Raw genomic sequence first — 22,924 nt, 5'->3', positions numbered from 1 at the left:
CATCGTGTAGCCCGCCTCCAGTGGTGTCGCGACAGGCGTGAATGGAGGGACGAATGGAGACGGGTCGTCTTCAGCGATGAGAGTCGCTTCTGCCTTGGTGCCAATGATGGTCGTATGCGTGTTTGGCGCCGTGCAGGTGAGCGCCACAATCAGGACTGCATACGACCGAGGCACACAGGGCCAACACCCGGCATCATGGTGTGGGGAGGGATCTCCTACACTGGCCGTACACCACTGGTGATCGTCGAGGGGACACTGAATAGTGCACGGTACATCCAAACCGTCATCGAACCCATCGTTCTACCATTCCTAGACCGGCAAGGGAACTTGCTGTTCCAACAGGACAATGCATGTCCGCATGTATCCCGTGCCACCCAACGTGCTCTAGAAGGTGTAAGTCAACTACCCTGGCCAGCAAGATCTCCGGATCTGTCCCCCATGGAGCATGTTTGGGACTGGATGAAGCGTCGTCTCACGCGGTCTGCACGTCCAGCACGAACGCTGGTCCAACTGAGGCGCCAGGTGGAAATGGCATGGCAAGCCGTTCCATAGGACTACATCCAGCATCTCTACGATCGTCTCCATGGGAGAATAGCAGCCTGCATTGCTGCGAAAGGTGGATATACACTGTACTAGTGCCTACATTGTGCATGCTCTGTTGCCTGTGTCTATGTGCCTGTGGTTCTGTCAGTGTGATCATGTGATGTATCTGACCCCAGGAATGTATCAATAAAGTTTCCCCTTCCTGGGACAATGAATTCACGGTGTTCTTATTTCAATTTCCAGGAGTGTATTTCTAATTTTTAACACATCATATCTGAAAAAAATTCCTTCTGCTCATTCCTCTTCTTTTATATTGTGTATTTCTAAATTTTTTCCAACTTTTTGGATCTAGCTTGCTGTTTACTTCTTTTTACAGAATATTTGAAGGCCTGTCTTATTAGCCTGTTGTCACTCATTCTGTATAAATGCACAAAGAATATCATCCTTTGTTGCCTTTTCTGTTATATTTCTTTGTTTTGTTATATTCATAATCACATCTTAGCTTCCAGGCTTTTGTTCTTATTGATGGATCTAGAATGTTACTCATAACTTTTTATTTAATACTTCTAGAGTGTCTGGTTTATAATTTGGTGCTCTACATTTGCTTACTTAGATGCAGTTTTTTCCTTTAACATCCAATTTTTATTATAAATGTTTCTAATTATTCCATATGCCCTTTACAGTTTGTGGCTGATTTTATTTTAATGTTTTCTCGAATAATCTCTCCTAGATATTGGAACTTTTAATTCCTTTTATCCTATCATTGCCTGTTAATAGAAAGTTTTGTGAATTTGGTATATTATTAAAAAATTTTTTTTTTCGTGGAAGTTTTAGAAACCTGCCCTAGTGACTATCTTTTACAAGAGACTGATGTATACTTTTGCATCTGTCACTTTTTCAAATAGCACAGCAAGTACTTTGCACTTTATTTTATTTCACTGTTCCTCTCTTCCCAGTTTTGTAGGTGTGATATTTTTCTTATGCACAGTTTAACGGACCAGAGAAAAGCCATTAACTTGTCTTATACACTGAAGGACCAAAGAAACTGGTATAGGTATGTATATTACAATAAAAAGTTATGTAAACAGGCAGAATATGGCGCTGTAGTCGGCAATGCCTATATAAGACAACAAGTGTCTGTCGCAGTTGTTACATAGGTTACTGCTGCTATAATGGCAGGTTATCAAGATTTAAGTGAGTTTGAACATGGTGTTATAGTTGGCACATAAGCTATGGGACACAGCATCTCCGAGGTATCGTTGAAGTGGGGATTTTCCGTATGACCATTTCGTGAGTGTACCATGAATATCAGGAATACAGTAAAACATTAAATCTCTGACATCACTGTGGCTGGAAAAAGATTCCACAAGAAGGGGACCAGTGACAGCTGAAGAGAATCATTCAATGTGACAGAAGTGCAACCCTTCCACAAATTGCTGCAGATTTCAATGCTGGGCCATCAATAAGTGTCAGCATGTGGACCATTCAATGAAACATCATTGATATGGGCTTTTGGAGCCATAGGCCCTTTTGTGTACCCTTGATGACTGCATGACACAAAGCTTTACACCTCACCTGGGCCCATCAACACTGACATTGGACTGTTGATGACTGGAAACATGTTGCCTGGTAGGACAAGTGTCATTTCAAATTGTACTGAGTGGATGGACATGTGCAGGTACGAAGACAACCTCATGAGTCTATGGACTCTGCATTTCAGCAGAGGACTCTTCAAGCTGGTGGAGGCTCTGTAGTGGTAGGGATGGGGGGGGGGGGGGGTGCAGTTGGAGTGATATGGGACCCCTGATATATCTGAATAAGATTCTGACAGGTGACACATATGTAACAATCCTGTTTGATCACCTGCATCCATTTATGTCAATTGTGCATTCTGACAAACTTAGGCAATTCCAGCAGGATAATGCAGCACCCCACAATTCTGGAATGCTACAGTGTGACTCCAGGAACACTATTCTGAGCTTAAATACTTCCGCTCACTACCAGACTCCGCAGACAAAATCTCCACCCTCTCATACTCTTACAGATTTATGGTCAGCCCTGCAGGATTCATGATGACAATACCCTCCAGCACTACTTCAGACATTAGTCGAGTCCATGCCATGTCGTGTTGAGGCACTTCTGCATGCTCACAGGGGCAGTACACAATATTAGGCAAGTGTACTATTCTTTGGTTCTTCATTGTACCTATATGTATTTTAAATGGATTAGAGAATTTGACCATGAACTTTAATTATTCTAAGATTAAGTCTGTAAAAGTTTCATGGATTAGCTCCATTAAATTTCAGGTGTGTAGTGCATTGCACAACTGAAATTTAATGGAGCAGTTATTATGCCATGGAAACATGAAGATGCAGTTTACGGATTACATTCACCAAATTAGGTTTAAGATCAAATTCTCAGATGACTTTGTTTGGGGTTTCTCTGTCAACAGTGTCACAGAGCCTTCTAGAAATCCACAAATGTTACAACTGTATTTTCAGAATTCAGCTGTCTATGATGGGCTATAAATTTGCAATTGAACATCTGTTCTGAGCAGGATCAACTTTTATTACCCTTTGAGTCATCAGGCTTTTGACTGGTTTATGTGGCCTGCCACAAATTCCTCTCCTGTGACAAACTTTTGATCTCAGAGTAGCACTTCCAACCTATGGCCTCAATTATTTGCTGGACATATTCCAATCTCTGTCTTCCCCTATAGTTTTTATCCTCTACAGCTGCCTCTAGTACCATGGAAGTTAGTCTCTGATGCCTTGGCAGATGTCCTATCACCTTGTCCCTTCTTGTTGTCAGTGTTTTTCATATATTCATTTCTTCACCAGTTCTATGGAGAACCTCCTCATTCCTTGCCTAATTTTCAACTTTCTTCTGCAGCACTACATCTCAAACACTTTGATTCTCTTCTGTTCCACTTTACCCCCAGTCCATGTTTCACTGTCTACAATACTGCACTCCAAACATACATTCTCAGAAATTTCTTCCTCAAATCAAGGCCTATGTTTGGTACTAGCAGACTTCTCTTGGCCAGGAAGGCTCTCTTTGCCTGAGCTATTCTGATTTATATGTTCTCCTCGCTTGATTTGTCATGGGTTATTTTGGTGCATAGGTAGTAGAATTCCATAACTTTGTCTACTTTTTGGTCACCAATTTTTATGTTAAGTTCTTTACTACTCTCATTTCTGCTGCTTCTCATTACTTTTTTTCTTTTTGTGGTTTACTTTCAGTCCATTCATTAGACTGTTCATTCCACTCAACAGATCCTATGATTCTTCTTCACATTCACTGAAGATAACAATAATTATCTATATCTTAACCCTATTTTTCTCAAAATTTAAAACATCATGCACCATTTTCATTGTGAAATGCTTTTTCAAGGCCAACATAACCTATGAATGTGTCTAGATTGTTCTTCAGGCTTACTTCCACTATCAACCACAATGTCAGAACTGCTACTCATTTTTGCAAGTCTGATGGTGCATCACCAATCTCATATATTCTACATGCCAACTTGAATTGTCATTCAGTTGCCACTCCCTCCAATGATTTTAGGAATTCTGATGGAATGTTATCCATCCCTTCTGTCTTATTTGATCTTAAGGTGTCCAAAACTCTTTTAAATTTTGACTCTAATATAGAATCCCCTATGTCTTTGCTCTCAACTACTGCTTCTTCTTCTGTCACATTACTAGACAAGTCCTCCTTCTCATAGTGGCCTTCAATGTACTCTTTCCAACTATCTGCACTTGATATTTATTTAATTGTCTGTTTTAAGTTTTTTAATTCCTGTTTGCCAGAATTTTTGAAAACATGTTGTAGGAACTGGTAGGAGAAATTTTCCTTAGATATCAACAAATTTTTTGATCACCTTTTGCATGCAACTGGGGAATTAGGGCAACTTTCTGCTCTTCTGAAACATTTCCTACTTTCCATATTCCTTCAAATCTATTTACAGATCTTAATTGTTGTTTGCTTTTGTGGTGGGCTTGAGTCCAAAGACCTGACCCTGCTTGCAGTATTCATCTCTTGGTCTCCCTCTTGAATTTTTACACCCCCACATTTGCCTCGAACTCTAAATTGACACTCCCTTTGATGTCTTCTAATTTGTCTCTACAACCAGTCCTTTCTTTTAGTGAAGTTATGTCACAGACTCCTTTTTCCCCAGTTTTATTCAGTATGTCTTTACTGGTTACATGATGTACCCAACACATTTTCAGGATTCTCCTGGTGCACCATGTTTCAAAATCTTCTATTTGCTTCTTGTCTGAACTATTCATCATCCATGTTTCACTTCCATACAAGTCTACACTCCAGAACAGTATCTTAAGAAAAGGCTTCTAACACTTAAGACTAGATTCAATGGTAACAAATTTCTCTTCTTCAGGAACAGTTTTCCTGCCATTGTCAGCCTACATTTTATATACTCTCTCCTTTGATCGTTATCAGTTATTTTGCTGCCCAAGTAGCAAAACTCATCTACTACTGTTAGTGTCATGTTTTCTAATCTAATTCCCACAGCACTGCCTGATGTAATTCAACAACATTCTATTACTCCAGTTTTTCTTTTTTTAATGTTCATCTTATATCCTCCTTTCCAGACACTGTCCATTACATTCAATTGCCCTTCCGAGTCCTTTGTTGTCTCTGACAGAAATACAATGTCAATGGCAAACCTCCAGTCATTTTTCTTTTCCCTCAAATTTTTATTTGGTTTCCTTTACTACTTGCTTGATGTACTGATTGATAACATCAGGGATAGGTTACAACTATGTCTCACATCTATTTCAACCACTGCTCCCCTTTGATGGCCTTGACTCTTATAACTGCCATCTGGTTTCTGTACAAGTTGCATATAACCTTTCACTCCTTGTATTTTACCCCTGCTTCATTCATAATTTCAAAGAAAGCATTCCAGCTCAAATTGTTGAAAGCTTTTGCCAAATCTAAAAAAGCTATAAATATAGGTTTTGCCTTTCCTTAACCTATCTTCTAAGGTAAGTCATAGGGTCAGTACTGCCTCACATGTCCTTACATTTCTCCAGGATCCAAACTGGTCTTCACCAAGACCAGCTTTTACCAGTTTCTCCATTCTTGTATAAATAATTTATGTTGCAACCATGAATTATTAAACCGATAGTTCACTAATATTCACATCTGTCAGCACTTGCTTTCTTTGGAACTAGAATTATTACATTTTTCTTAAAGTCTGATGGTATTTTGCCTGTCTCATACATCTTGCACACCAGATAGAATAATTTTGTTATGGCTGGTCCTCCCAAGGATATCATTAGTTTTGAGGGAATGTTGTCTGTCCAAGGGCCTTGTTTTGATTTAGGTCTTTGAGCACTCAGTCAAATTCTTCTCACATTGTCATAGCTCCTATGTCAGCTTCATCTACATCCTCTTCCCTTTCTATAATTATTTTCTATAATTCTTCATTTTTTATTCATTCAGTAAAAATATCCACATTTTATGGGATGTCATCTGCAGATGAGCATGCACACTGGCATACACACAAACATCATGTGTACATGCGCATGCACACACACACACACACACACACACACACACACACACACACACACACACACACACACACACACACACACACAAAAGTTACATGTAACAAATATATTGTAATAGTGCAAGAAATTAATTTTACTAGATATTGCTTTAGGAGCAGTTGGCAGTTTTGCATTTTCTTGCTTCAAGTCTGCTGTATTTTGTATGATCTAAAAATTCTGCCAGTGAATAGAAGCAGTCGTCTAACAAGAATGCCCTTAAGTATTTATAACACAGAAAAAGTGAGGAAATAACTTTTATTTTATGTAGAGGACCATGTATACAATCTTGTTTCATGATTTATAAACCAAGTGGTGGAAATGATTAAATTATTCTGTGTGCAGAATTGTACCAGATGGCTCCCTCTTTCATTCCTTTTCTTCAATCCATATTCACGTACTATTTTTTTCTTCTTGTCCTCCTCATTTTACCAAATTCCAGTCCATCAGAATTATAGTTTCTTCTCCCTTAACTATCGGAATAATTTCATTTATCTTATTATACATTCTTTCAATCTCTTCATAATCTGTGAAGCTAGTTGGCAAATAAACTTGTTCTGCTGTGGTGGGTGTTGGCTTCATGTCTACCTCGGCTATGATAATGCATTCACTATTCTGTTAATAGGGGCTTATCCACATTCCTATTTTATTATTCATTATTAGACCTACTCCCGCATTATTCCTGTTTGATTTTTGTATATATAACCCTGTACTCGACTGTTCATCCTGCCAACAAACTTCACTAATCATCACTATATCTAACTTCAACCTATCCATTTCCCTTTTTAAATTTGTAACACATCTTTCTCATTAACGGATCTAACATTCCACGTTTTGACCTATAGACTGCTAGTTCTGTTTTTCCTAATGACAGCATCCTCCTGAAGAGTCCCAGCCTGGAGATCTGAACCTGGGGCTTTTACATCTGGAGTACTTTACCCAAAAGGATGCCATCGTCATTTAACCACATGGTAGACACTCATGCCCTTGGGAAAAATAACAGCTGTTGTTTCCCCCTTGCTTTCAGCTGTTTGCAGTACCAGCACACTAAGGTCATGTTGGTCACTGTTACAAAGCCAGATCAGTCAGCCATCAAGACTGCTGTCTCTGCTGCTACTGAAAAGTCTGCTGCCCCTCTTCAGGAACTGCATGTTTCTCTGGTCTCTCAAAAGATACCCCTATGTTGTGGTTGCATCTAAAGTATGGCTATCTGTATCACTGAGACAAACATGTCAACCCACCATGGCAAGGTCCATTGTTCATGAAGGGGACAGATCTTTATATCTGACTGTATTCCTTTTTTTGTTAGAGTAAGAGAAATGTACTCGGTAGCACAACAACCCACAATAATACTGTATCCAACTTCTTATTCTTTTGGTTGGTTCATTCCACATACACATTTTCCAAGTGAATGTACAACAGATAAATCAGCAAAGAAAAAAAATCTTGGAAGAGACTTTATAAAAGTGATTGATATGACAAAGGGAAATTTTTAAGAGACAAAAAGTTATTTAATTTTCTATCAGAAGGAATAGTTTAAGGTAGAGCAATAAATGTAGTCAGACGTAGAATATTTCATGCACAGCTTGAGATTATTGGCAATAGTAGGTGGACCTAGGTCAAAAGATGTTACAGGACTAAAAGAACTGGAGGACTAAACAAAATAATTGTTTTGTGTTACTGTAACTAATTCAGTTGACACATGTTGCAGAGAATCAGGAAGTGCCCAGTTTAGCTTGTAAACTACTTTGACTGTGGACTCAGATTCAGGTGGAAAATGTTTCAAATCACTGTCCAGCCATCAAAATTTAAGATTTTTGTGGTTTTCCTAAATCACTTAGAGTCAATACTGAGATGGTGCCTCTGAAAATGACTTTGTCAAATTCCTCCCTCATCTTTGTTCAATTTTGACTTGAGCTCTGACCCTTCTGATTTTGTAATTAATGAAATATTAAGCCCCTAAACTTCCTGGAACTACTATAAAATTCTGATAGCTCCTTATAATGATATTTGTCACACTTGAATGTTTTTGTTGATCTGAATACAAATACAGCTAGATGTTCAGCTCAGTAAATGCAAATGTAAATTTAAAATGTGTGCCTTTTAAGGTATTTTCTTGCATTATTTCTTTGGCACATCCATATACAGTAGTGAAAATGTTACCACTGAAATATAAGTCTATTCCAATGCTTACTATACTTGTCAGCCACTTGGCCATATGTTATTATCACAGCCAGCTTTTGTTCACAGTTCAAATTCCTCCTACAATACCCAGGTACTCTCAGGTGAGAGTTTAAGTAGCATTTAAGTCACAATGTTGGTAACCAATCTTCATATGAGCAGAGGATAGAGATTATCATGTGAGTGAAATTTTTTTAGTAAAAAGATTTACTACGAAGTATATTTCCTTCTAAAACCAAATACTTATTGATGAACAAATTTCTACTCTACATAGTTTCTATTGTTACTTGCATTTTTTAGTCTTTTGCATGCACAAAATTGTCAGCAATTAATTTTCTTGCTGAATACTGTCCATATATAATGAACATTAAATAACAAGCAATATCACACAGTTTACTTACAGAATATTTCAATGACTTCTATAATTTAGTACCAGTATTTATAATTACACATTTTCACCAATGAAAATTTGTACAGTCTATGAAAATAAGTCTAACTAATCTTATAGTTAAAGTGCCAAAATTGTACTACAAAATACTGTTATACACATTCAGTTACAAAAAAAGAAAAGTACTGTATGAAATAAGCATAGATACAGGTAAGTAAAGCTGAAAATAAAACAGTAGAAATAGAACATCCATAAAATCTGCAGCAGCTTACAGGCTGAATTACAAGAATGTACAAAAAGTAAGGTGTCTTGTGTATGAACTATATGTATGTGCAAAAACAAACTGTAAGGTAGAGACAATGTAAAGAAATCTACAACAGGTGAAGAATGAGTGGATAAAAGCTGAAAATATAAACAAATGAGAACAGTAGCAGGCAGTGAAGACAGCAGAGCACATAGGAGGAAACATCACCGGACAGTTTAATGAAGAAGCTGTAAAGGAAATTTGTAATAAAATACCTAAATACCTAATGTTAATTTCTAAGAAATTAACAAAAGCCATTTTAATACTCTTCTACTGTAAATATTTCAGTTGTTGCTGAGAAGTCTGCATCAGTGGATCCGCTTGTCTTCTTTGGAACAAGTCTTTTCTGAAATGAAACAGTTAGTACTTGCATTAAAAAACTTTCTCTATATTCTAAACTAAAATTAATGTTACAGTAACTTTTAGTGTTGAAGAAAAATGTCTTAAAATTCAGGAAAGGTACTTTGCCTTCCAATGAGCTTTCTGAAATGAAATGTCCCAATTTTTATGAGTCTAAAGCTCAAAGAACAGAAAAGAAAAGCATTTACAATCTTTCAATTCAATTTACCATCAGTTCGGGTCTTTTAGCTTTATGTGATTGATTTTTAGTGGGGGGAAAGGTATTATACAAATATTTATTTTCTCAGATGGATACAGTGAATATTTTTATGATGAGTTTGAGTGAATTTAGTGACTGCTGATCATGATTCATGAAGAAGATATTCACTGTTTTCTGATACAAATCTTTCAAAACTAATAATTCACTCTATCATGAAGTGTCTGAATTCCTTACTTATTAGGTTGGTTTGTTGTTAAATTCTACTCACTGGCTGTTTTAATCTCTCAATTCACATATAGAATTAAAATGTTCTTGGCTTAAATATTTGCAATTTTTAATCAATAACATTGAGAGTGTCATGACGCAGTGTTGTACATGTACAGCATACTTGCCTTTCCTTGCATGCTGTGTGTACCAATCACAATAATTTCAATAACAAACATTCACATATTTAAAATACATACAGATGTAAGAACCTTTTGCTGTGTTTTTTAAGTAAATCAATTTGGGAAGGGACAAATCATGTCTATAGTGGGTTTTTCATTATTTAACATTACTCTGTTTCAATACAAACTTACTCCCAGTCTGTAAGATACTTGTTAAAGAATAAAACTGTACAATAACTAATCATATACACTTGATGATATGTTCCAAACAATTTGTTTATTGTTTTCAGTAATAATAAAAACCTATCATTTGAAAAATACACAAATTAATAGTGTATCTTAGGTATATTTACATGATAAACACAGTTTCAAATAATATTAGGAGCTAATTTCTTTAAAAAAAAAACCAAAGGTTACACTTTTTGCAACAGATGTCACCATAATTTGACACTTGTTATGCACTCACCATGATACGGTTCTTTTCTTTGCACGCGTATTCTGATTCATCCACATCATTGTAACAGTCTGACTTGTAATCATCTGGTAATGCCTTCCCACCATGTTCACACAGCTTACTAAGAGGTCTTGCCCTCACTATTAATTTATCAAAACCTGTTGGTTTGTGTTGTGGACAGTAAAATACTTCCGGAGTTTTCTTGTCAAACACAATAGATTTCCTCATCATATCTCCTGCCTCTGCAAGGGCCTAGAATCACAAAGGCATTTTAAATATCATTAGCATGTGCATACAGATTGAACACTCATAAATAAAACCATAAAAACAGATGTACAGAAAAAATTGGTATTGATTTTACATATAACTCATGAAGAAAACACTATGATGCATTGAAGTAATACAAAAAAAGGATAACAGAATTCTCTTCTACTGCACATCTCAAAGAAAAGGAAAAAGGTCTCCTAATTCATCATATCCAAATAAACTGATGCAGAAAGTCTTATTACTTTCTAACTCCAATGGTGTAAAATATAAAAGAGTTATCAAGATATCATTTAATCAGATGCATCCCAAAAATTTCAGTTAAATGTGATAATTAAGAAACTGCAAAATTATATGTGGAATACAAACAGCAGAATGAGTAAAAATAGCTGCTCACCATATAGTGGAGACATTAAGCTTTAGAAACAAAAAATGGAAGGTGGTAACTCAACATCAAACCTGCACCTTTCTTCCGTAGCTCCAGTGTGTCAGCACTGAGTCAGGTGTCACTAACAGGCAATGTATGTGTGTGTGTGTGTGTGTGTGTGAGAGAGAGAGAGAGAGAGAGAGAGAGAGAGAGAGAGAGAGAGAGAGAGAGAATGTGCACCCACATGCACACATGCTCTGAAACAGAACACAAGTATGTAAGCTAAGCTACTATGTCTCAGTTCATATTTTCATACCTATGTAATGGCTTAATGTGTGAGTGGCAGACTGCAAGTCTAAAGGTTCAGTGTTGAACCACAGTCATTCTTAGGATTAATTCTGTCAAGAGTTTGACAATGCTTTATTAATATTAAAAATTGCTGTGATTAGGAGTCCACATTAAACCCTAGGTCCCCTAAAAATTGTTGAGTCCATCAGTTCAAATGTTTGAGGTAGACAAGGGGATACCACCTTTAATTTGTCTGCACCTAGTGAAGCACTGTGGTGTTCAAACCAACCATGTGCCTGACAGTTTTACCTTTTAGTATTTTTAAATAGGTTCACTACACAGTGAGTTGTTATGTCTGTTCATTCCACTGTTATTTCAGATGTTAGTAACACCAAAATACTCTAAACCAAAGATCGTGACAGCAAGTTATTGACATCCAGTAGATTACCTGAAATTTAATGGGGCAATCTATATGCAGGAAAACTTTTAAATTTCACATTCCATTTTTATCTGTATGACAGTTAATTTTTTACTAACATTTCTATCGGACAGAGCTAAATAATTTCTACAAGCGGACAACAATGCAAATTAAGTTGTAATTTATCTACAATATCTTCTTATATCGCTTAAGTTATCTACTTCTCTTTGTCTCCATGGAATCCTTAATACATGTATGTAAAATCAAATACCAGCAACACCTATATTCTTTTTATGTACAAAAACAGCCAAATTTCTGATAACATTTTGCATATTTTTATAATGGCACATGCTATCCAACAAGTGGCTGCTTGAATAATGTAGCGTCATTACATCATGAATTATTATAGATCCATTCATATTATAAAAATGGTTGTCTATATGTATGTTTGTATGCATGTTCCACATCTCCTCCTAAAGCAATGCACTAATTTCAAGCAAACCTGGTACACATATCACTTACTGTCTGGAAACAATTTTTATAGGGATAAGAACCACCTATCTATTGTGAGGAGGGGCACAGAGGTTGGACATGAAAACAAAGTTTAGCCCACAATGCATGAATACCCAGACTTTATTCAGCCAGTACTTAAGAATGAGAGTACTTAGCAACTTGGGATGAACTTTACACATAATTCAAACCTTTATAAAACCTTTTCTTTCTGACAACCCCCCCCCCCCCAAACGATAAAAGGAAACAAGCATAGCTGTTAATACATTTTCATTGTTCATGCATTAAAACTGCTGCATCATACATGATGGTTTAATTTTTTACTTCTTTACTACTAACTGTATTCATTGCACATTTTGCAGACAATGTTCACATACTCCAGTGAATCTACCTGCTTAATTAAATCATTGTATGACACATAGTTTTGGAGATACAACATCATAATCATTTAGCTGCATGAACTGCAGCGAGAAATTTGCTAAAGATACCAGTGAAATATGTGTACAAGTATGTGTGAAATATATAAAATATATGTGATATGTGCATATGCAGGCAAAGCCATGGGCAAGAAACTCCTCCTAAATCCCTGGATTAACTTAGAGGTAGGAGAGAGGAGGAGAGAGGCAGAGAACAGGGGAGGGGATGATAATGGGAGTGAGGAGGAGATGGACTCTAAGGTGGAGGAGGAGATGGATAGAGGATGAAAGAGAAAATGGGCAGAGGGGGAGAAGCAGATGGATAGGGAGGGTGGAAATGAGCAGATGGACAGAGAGAGGGGGGAACAGCAGGTGGCCAGAGAGAGGGACAGGAGGAGATGGACAGAGAGTGGTAGGTGACAGAGGTGGATAGAGAGGGGGAGATGGACAGAGAGGTGTAGATGGACAGAGAGGTGGGCAGAGAAGATGGACAGAGAGAGGGGGAAGGAGGAAATGGAATAATGTAATATGAATAAATACATGTGCACGTAAACCAGGTACTCTATGAATTTTTATAATAAAAGTAGCGGCATTCTTGAAAATAGTTTCAGGCATGGTATTACTTTCGTAAATACAGTCCAGTCACTTTTATGTGACCATCACCTGTGCTTGATGTCAATGTGCAATAACCACTCATGGATGTCAAGTGGAAGCACTAGCAGTGGAGGGTGTACAAAGCATGTCCAGGGAATGTAGAAAACAGTGTAGGCGTTGTCATAATGCATAAAATGGAGTGATTTATCTCCTGTCCAAAAGGCCATGATCATTGGCTTTTGGGTCAACTATAAAAGAATTTCTGTAATTGGCTAAGTTTGTAAACTGCTCCCATGGTTAGGGTATACTGTATGTGGCAAAATGGTTCTATCCAAAATGGCCACAGGGCAAATGTGGTTCACCACGGGCCACAGATGAAGGGTTGAACAATGGCTATGGAGATGTGTAGAAGTGAACAGATATGCAACTGTTGAGCAACTGATGACCCAGATGAAACAGGGGGCTATCAACAGTGTCTGATCATTCACTTTTCAGTGAACATAGCTGAGTATGGGCCTCCACAGCAGACACCTGGTTCGTGCACCCATGCTGATTGCTGTTCACGAGCAACAAAAGCTGCAATTTGCATGCCACTAACACAAATGGGTGTCTACTTAGTGGTGAAAAGTGGCCTTTCCAGGTGTATCATGCCATTTCCATATATGGCATGAAATGTCTGAAAGCAAGCACCCTGCAACAATCATTGGAGGGGTCCAGGCCAGAGGAGAGACCATTATCATCTGGGGAATGTTTTTGTGCTGTTCCTGGGTGATTTCATCATTCTGTAAGGAACACTGGATCATCACAAGTATGCATCTATCCTTGGTGACTATGGCCACTACTACATGCAGTTTGATTTTTGGCAGCATGATGGCATCTAGCAGCAGGTCAGTGCAACATATCACACAGCTCACAGTGTATGTGTGTGGTTCAAAGAATACCAGGATGCATTTACTGTACAATCCTGACCAGCAAACTTCTCAGATTTAAGCCCAATTGAAAATCTGTGGGACCACCTGACCAGGCTGTACACGTCATGGATCCTAAACTGAAAAACCTAGCACAGGTGGCCATAGAACTGGAATTGACATGGCTCCACATCACTGTCTGTACCTTCCATAACCTCACTGGCCCTCTTCCTGCATGTCTCACAGTGGTGGCTGCCGCAAGAGGTGGTTATTCTGGCTTTTAATGGGTGGTCACTTTTATGTGACTGGTCAGTATATAAAAAATCACAAAGTGGAATAACAGCTGCTGATCATCACAGCACTGCAATACTACATAAGAATCAATATGGGTAGCGTTACTAATGAACTGTTTGTGTAATCAGTGGCAGTGGGTTCTGGATTGGCTATATCTATTTTGTGACTCCTTTGGTGAGTAATGTGCTCTGAGTACTCCTACTTCCTCCTCCCACAAATCCTTGTCATTCAGTCCAACCTCACCTCCCTCCCCCAGTTAAGGAAAACAATACCACTGCATTACAACATTTTGTGCTTAAGCGGATAAAATAACTTTAACAGTGTATCAAAAGTTGTTTTTATATCAAATTGCAATGTTATTGTTGTGGCCTTCAGTGCAAAGATTGATTTGAAGCAGCTCTTCACAGTACACTACCCTGTACAAGCTTCCTCAGCTCTGAATAAACAGTGCAACCTGCATCCATTTGAAGCTACTTATTGTATTTATCTCTTGGGCTCCCTCAACAAGTTTTACCCCTCACACTTCCCTCCATTTCCACACTGACAATTGTTTCATGCCTCAGGATATGTCGTATCAAATGATCCTTTCTTTCAGTCAAGGTACATCATAAATTTCTTTTCCCCCAATATGATTCAGTACCTTCTCATTAGTTGCCTGATCTACCCATCCATAATTCAGCAATTCTATAGCACCACATTTGAAAATCTTCTATTTCCTTTTAGTCTGAGCTGTTTGTAGTGCAAGTTTCACTTCCATACAAGGTTACACTCCAAACAAATGCTTTCAGAAAAGACTTTCTTTCACTTAAATTTTCATTAGATGCTAAAAAATTCCTCTTTTTGAGAAATGTTTTCCATGCTATGCCAAGTCTGCATTTTATTAACCTATCTTTTAGGACCATGATTTGTTAGCAAAACTCATCTATGACTTTTGGCATCTCATTTTCTAATCTACCTCCTTCAGCATCAACTGATTCAATTCAACTACAAACCATTACACTAATTTTACTTTTGTTGGTGTTCATCTTATAACCACTTTTCAAGACATTGTCCATTCTGTTAAATTGCTCTTCCAAGTCCTTTACCATCTCTGACAGAATTCCTATATTATCTGTAAACCTCAAAGTGATTATCTCTTCTCCTGGAACTTTAATTCCTTCTCCAAATTTCTCCTGGTTTCCTTTACAGCTTGCTCATTGCAGAGACTGAGTAACATCAGAGATAGACTACAACCCTGTCTCACCCACTTCCCAATGATTGCTTCCCTTTCATGTCCTTTGACCCTCATAACTGTAGTATGGTTTCTCTACAAGTTGTAAATAACTTCTCACTCCCTGTATTTTCCCCCTCCTATCTTCAGAATGTCAAAGAGTTTAATCCAATCAGCAATTTCTCTAAATCTACAAATGATTTAAACGTAAATCTTTCTTTCTTTATCTTTCTTCTGAGATAAGTTGTAGCATCAGTATTGCGTTGTCTGTACCAATATTGCAAAATTATACTTTTGCAATATTTAATCATAAAAAGAAGTGATAGCAAAATAATGATAAAAACCAAGTGCCAGAATTATAAATTAATGCCTTGTCTCTTAATTAGGATGTCACACTGTGTTATGCTACATTCTTTATCCTGTCGGTTTGAGCAGAAGTGTATTCTTTGTCACTGCAGCAAATTGGTAGAAATTTCCTGGCTGGTATAGGCTATTTTTCACTGGGATGCTTCCCTGCTGGATGACACTGCATGTGGATGCTGTATAGCCATGAAACTTGTCTTTATATTATTTTGATAGTCAGGAGGCAAGTCCACTACAATTTATGAAGGCATGCAGAAAAGTAATACCTCCAATTTTTGTATGTGCAAACCCTTAAAGCTTTTTGCATAAAACAAATGTTATTAACATTCTAGATCTTTATTCTTCAAGTCTACATATTTATTTCTTAACATAATCACCCTGGCGATGAACAATTTCTCCCAATGAAAGACCAGTTTGGTAATGCTGTAACTGTAGAGTGTTTGACTCTGTTGATAGAGCCACAACCTCACCTCCGCTTACACTGTTTCATCACTATCAAAGTGAAGTCCTCAGAGGTGTTTTTTGAGTTTTGGAAACAAATGGAAATTGGATGGGGCCAAGTTTTGATTCTATGGAGGATTATCATTAACAGTGAACCCAAGGCACTGGATCATTGCAGATGTTGCAGCACTCATGTGTGATCTGCCATTGGCATGCTGATGGAGAGGATGCTCCATTTCTGGATGAACTCTTCAAATTCATGCTTTCAGTTTTCTGAGGGTCTCTCACACACCTAAATAGCTACATTACACTCTACCATATACATGCTATAATTCGGAACCTTATAACAGCAGAGGATTGCAATTTGCATAAGTAAAGTTGGAAAGATTTCTGAGTAATATACATGACACATAGTACCTCAGTCAATATTGAGAACAGAATAAAAAATTTGAAAGTATTACTTTAGAGCTTGCTCTCATAAATAAACAGAAAATCCAATTTGTTAAAATATTTGCTCAAAATTTAGTGCTCCCTAAATTTTGGAACCAGAGGGGCCTGCAGTTTGCATACACTGTAGGACTGGCCCTGAGTCAACAAGCTGTATGATCTTTATAAACATTTACAATATTGAATCATAATTATTATTTAAATAATTTTCTAAAATACAAACAATGGAAACTCTGGCAGGAATATCAACAATGTAGGAAAAGACAGATTGCTACTTACTATAAAGAAGACACATTAAGTTGCAGACAGGCACAATTAAAAGACACTTACATAATGCTTTAAGCCACAGTCTTCATCAGTAAAAGTGAGAGACACACACACACACCATTCATACAAACAAGCAAGCATATCTCATCTACATATGGCCACTAACCCAATCTTCTTAGGGCCAAGATGCTGGAGTTGGTGGTCATGTGTGCATGGGGTGTGCTTTCTACAATACAATCATTTTTACAAAAAAGACTTGGATCATATGGTCACGAAAATGCATAAAGAGCAGCAGAATTATATGCAGAACAGTTTTTAAGTAGATAATATTCAAAAGGTCACACTTTCAACAATTCTGAGAGAAAGTTTTATTATACAGCCCTCCCCCCTCCCCCCAGGAAAACATACTCAGAGTAAGAATGAGGTCAATATAGCAAGAGGAGTACCAGTAACAGTTATAGTAACTATGTTATGGTGATCATTACTTTATTGAAAAATTCAGTATTTGTAGAACAGAAAAAAGTACCAGAACTTACAAGTATGGTAAATAACAGAAGAGCAGCAACTGTTAACCACCCTGGAACAGAAGAAAATGTACTGTTATTAATTTTATCATTATTTAGTAAAAAAAAATGGTTCAAATGGCTCTGAGCACTATGCGACTTAACTTCGAGGTCATCAGTCGCCTAGAACTTAGAATTAATTAAACCTAACTAACCTAAGGACATCACACACATCCATGCCCGAGGCAGGATTCGAACCTGCGACCGTAGCGGTCACGCGGTTCCAGACTGACGCGCCTAGAACCGCATGGCCACACAGGCCGGCCCATTATTTAGTAGACAAAGTTATACTCTATCTCTAAGTGTAATTGCAAACATCAGTAAATTAATTCTGATGATCATTGTGATGCAACATATAGCTTAATACAGAATTCTAACAATATCAGCAGTCCAGTTTAATTGAAAACAGTAAAAGATGTGAAATAAAAATTGTGGTGCTAAAAATAGGAGACAGCTCGCAGTATGTACTCTACAAAAACCATCAAGAAAACTGAAATCTAATGGAAAGCTGTATTATAAAGAACTTGTCAAAATACATGTTATGTTCTACAATTTTGGTTAATTATCACTGATGTTTTTGTGAGGTGATTTATTATAAGTGGGTTTATCACTTTGGCCATGCATTGTCTGATACAAACAAATGATAGTTAGTACTCACACTAAATGCAAAATAAGTGTTATTTTTCCCATTCCCATAAATGTTGTTTATGCAGCCATCATCAGAAAAGTGACAAAAGACAGTTTACATTATGCACATTTATAATGGAGCAGATTAGACAAGACTTCTGAATCAGGCAAGCTCCTTTATGTAAATTCTGAAACTTGGATTTAAATCACTTTGATTTTGTCTACAAGTCAGTGGCTGGTAGATGCATCCCTACTAATCTACCAAACATGTAGAGGCGAAAGCTTGCATTTGTCATTATCTCATTTTCTTTGACACAGCAGCACTTCAAGGCCTCTACTTGTTACTGTCCTTCTAATCACAATGTTAGTAGCAATTATCTTATACTAAACGTATGTCAAGGGAAATTCTTCTTGATCTCTATGGAACCAGTTTCTATGGGGCTCTGAGATATTTGTAGAGTTTATATTGCAATCCTTTTCTTGGAATTTTCAAAGTACACTGAATATCTTTTGTTGAGTGTCAGTTGTTTGAGACTTTTCAGTATTTCCATCAAAGTCACCAGCAAGGAAATTAAGCCTGTGAACATTCAAGCTGCCTTTCTTTGTGTATACTGTCCATCCAAAATGTTCTGAGATAGATTTTATTCCTGGCATATAAGAGACATCAGCACAGAAATTACAATGCCAGCTTGAGCTAACAACTGTAACAACAAATGTACATTCAGCCACTCAGTTGTGAGCAGGCAGTATTAAGTAGTGGATACGAGACTGGAAGAAAAAGGAGAACAATTCTTTTCTGAAAAAAATCATCAGGGCTGATGAGGGTTTGTGATATCAATATGAACCTGCCACAAAAAGACAAAGTGCAGAAAGTCACATGAAAGGTCAGCACTTTGATGAGATAACTGACATTCAAGCCAATATGATATGGGAGTTGCGCAATGTCTGAAAGAAGGACTTTTCTAACAATTTCATATGGTTTTATGAACACCCTGTGCATTGTACTCAAGGGGGAAGGGGGTGGGTGAGTGTCAAAGTATAACACCTGAAGCATTAAAACCACCATCTTAACTTATCTCTATTTTTTATTAATCCAAGCCTAAAACTTTTTAGACTGACTGGGCACCCATAATGTACCCAGGCATGATTTAAGATCATGTGAGAGCCATAGTACTGATGAACAATAGGTACTTGATAACCATTATCTGAGCAACATAATTAATCCAGACAGATGAGTCTTATTAGCTTCAGTCACACAGCAAGGAAAAGTCATTGTTTAGAGAAGCAGCATAGCTAGTTACATGATAATTGGTTATTTGAGTTCCTTCATAATAAGAAAAGTGTTAAACATCATTAATGACTAGACAGTAAAGTGCCAAGATTCTTAGATCATGGAGGCAAATCCTGTCTCGATTCATCCCCAGGTGTATCTGAGCCCGTACTGCTCATTTGCTTCACTTAGTTTTCAGGCAGTTACTTGCTCTCGTCTAGGTAATGACGTCCTGAGTAAGCATTTCTGCCTCAGTTATGCTTCATACAAACAAGAAGAATAAGGAAAACCATTTATACACTGCTGGCCACCGTAAATGCAACACCAAGAAAGACAAGAGGTAGCACAACAAAATTTATTTTGTAGATAACATGTTGACCAAGTATCAAATGATTACGTTTACAGATGTCTGTGACATGTGGTTCCTGCCAGAATCAGTAGCCAGAGTAGCAGCCATTGTTGGAAATCACCGCTGCCACACGTCTCGGCATTGAGTCAAAGAGACGTTGGATGTGTTCCTGGCATACAGCAGCCCAAGCAGCTTCCATACGTTGCCAAAGATCATCTGGTGTGGCAGCTGGGGATGTAATCTGGGTCACTCGTTGAGCAACTATGGACCACATGTTTTTTATCAGCGAAAGATCCTGAGAGTGAGCCAGCCAGGGAAGCAATCCAATCTGGTTATTGACGAAGAACCTTTGGACAATGCGTGCCACGTGTGGTCGCGCATTATCCTATTGAAATATGGCTGTGGCCGAGCCCTGAAGGTAAGGAAGGACAACTGACTCCAGCACCTCGGATACGTAGCGCCGGCTATTTAAAGTACCGGCTATGCATACTAGAGGCGTGCGAGAGTAATATCCAATACCTCCCCATACCATAATACCCGGTGCAAGACCAGTGTGGCGGTGCATAATGCAGCTGTCCAGCATCCTCTCTCCATGGTGTCTCCACACTCGAATCCGACCATCGTGGTGCTGCAGACAGAAGCGTGCCTCGTCAGTAAAGACAACGTCATTACATTCTGCCGTCCACATCAGTCTGTCATCACACCATTGGCGACGGAGACGTCTGTGGTTCTGCGTCAATGGTAGACGAAGCAATGGACGTCTTGCGGACAGACCACTCTGCTGTAAACAGCGTCGAATGGTACATATCCGCATTACAGTTGTTTGGTTTCGTCCAACACGACTAGCGATTTCTCTGTATGATAATCCACAATCTCGGTAAGCCACTATCCTTCCTCTGTCAAACTCAGATACTTGATCAAAAGATGTTCACTGTTGTCTATGAGGCATAACTGATCGTCTTGTGAAACAACCACAAGGTAAACACACGTGCCGAACGTACACTCGTCGAAATCACCAAGCCTTAAATGGCGCTATGAGGTGGCGCCACAGGCACGCGTGATGTGCGTCTGCGCTGAAATTCTAATCAGTTGCATATCTCATCGCTTCAAACTCATGGTGTAAATTTCACTTGATTCGGATGCTTCCTTCAGGGTGCTGCATTTACGGTGGCCAGCAGTGTATGTCACAGCACTGACACACAGAAGGCTTTTAATATTTGTACATTCGCCTATGTATTTTATCATTGGTCACTATGTTTAGACAAAACAAGACATATATATATATATATATATATATATATATATATATATATATATATATATATATATATATGATTCAACATAATCATATATATATATATATATATATATATATATATATATATATATATAGGATTATGTTGAATCCTGTATCCCTAAAATTTGTGTTAGGTGCCTCAGAGCTGTCTTAAGGAATTAATCCCTCATCCAGACAAGACCAAAATTATGCTACCATTGTTTCTCCAGATCCATTCCTGATATCAACATTTAAGATTCTTAAACCTTATGTTGAATATTCCTCTGAGTCATCCTTATGATAACTGACACTAAATACAAAATTATGACTACAACTCAGATGACAGACTGTTACCAGATCCTTAGAAAACAAAATATACCTCATTACCCCTTGAATATGAGAGATATTCCAAGGACACAGCCTGCAGAATCTCCTATAGGATATACAGCAAGACCTAGACTTTCAGTTGCTCTGGAAACAAATGTTGCAGGATTATCAAAGTTAATAGGATGCTTGTGGTAACATGCTGAAATCCACCAGCTCATAAGCAGTTACTTTTAATCCATACACTCTACATCTGGAATCATTGTAGTTAAAATAAATGACTTTTTGCATGTGGATGAGGGACAAAATGATATTGGATAGAATGTTAACAAGATGAATCTTTGTAAACTCTGCTGGGATGGCAAAAGAAGCAAAATCTACCATGGCAACAATGAGGCAGCGTGCAGTGGTTGCAGTTCAGGTTGTTCTATGATCCCTTAGGAGGGTTCTTCATACTGGATACTGTGGTCCACTCATTAAGATTAGCTATTCAGTGACCAATTGTTTCCCTTTCTTCTACATCTAATTGATGAGTATATTATGGACACTTCTTTCTTCCAAGATTGTAACATTTGTTATCACTCCACTGCATGCACATGTTGCTGGTTTCCAGTGGTCTTCTAAATAACTCAATCTTAAGCCTACAGAATACATTTGGGACTATTTATAATGGCAGGTGAAACATTGCAAACAACATCCCCATGATTTAGTAGCTACATGGGTCCATATCGTCAATGAATGACCTCAGCTGGACACGGTATACCAGAAGAAACTTCTGGATTATTTTTCCCACTGAACTGTTGTTATTATCAAGGTTAGAGGTGATGTTACATTGTATTAGCATGATCTCTCCAAGGGATGACTAACTTTTTGTTCAGTATACTTATGATACATTGGGTCAGTAGAGCATCAGATACATATGCCTTTTAGGTGGTGTCAATGGCAGCACCTTAGGCAGCTTAGTCCATATGACTGAATTAGGGATTGACAAACCCTGTGCTCCCAAGCTAGGAGGTGGTTAGAACTATGATGGTGTAACAGCATGCACTGAAGGCAATGAGGATCTTGTAGTTAACATACCACATCACAAGGTCGGTACTAATCACTGACTGTTGCAGCCTGCGAGACTACTGGCGGGCAACAAAGTGCCCATGGGCACAGATGGGCAGTGTTAGGTAAAAGGCTGACTCGTGGCAGCCAGGCCAGAACTTGTGCACCAGTTCTGCAAAGCCTGGGTGCATGCAGACAGGGTTGCCCCTGTGGCTAGGGTGTGCCCATAATGTGTGTAATAGGGCGGCATGGAGATAGCCTATAGGAGCTGCACCTACTCATGAGCA

General features: G+C 38.0%; 1 protein-coding gene across 1 annotated transcript in view; it reads right to left on the bottom strand.

Annotated features, from left to right (window-relative positions):
* LOC124556651 overlaps nucleotides 1–22,924 on the bottom strand; it is a 100,550-nt gene that overhangs the window by 16,965 nt on the left and 60,661 nt on the right. The window contains exons 2-3 of the mRNA XM_047130617.1: nucleotides 17,715–17,755; nucleotides 10,404–10,643 (exon numbers count right to left, since the gene is read on the bottom strand). Coding sequence (XP_046986573.1) covers nucleotides 10,404–10,643; nucleotides 17,715–17,755 — 281 coding nt within the window. The remainder of the gene's footprint in view (nucleotides 1–10,403; nucleotides 10,644–17,714; nucleotides 17,756–22,924) is intronic.

This window comes from Schistocerca americana, chromosome X (genome assembly GCF_021461395.2).
Source record: "Schistocerca americana isolate TAMUIC-IGC-003095 chromosome X, iqSchAmer2.1, whole genome shotgun sequence".
Taxonomy (NCBI): Eukaryota; Metazoa; Arthropoda; class Insecta; order Orthoptera; family Acrididae; genus Schistocerca; species Schistocerca americana.
The sequence above is the reverse complement of the archived record's forward strand: the minus strand, read 5'-3'. Positions and strand labels throughout refer to the sequence as shown.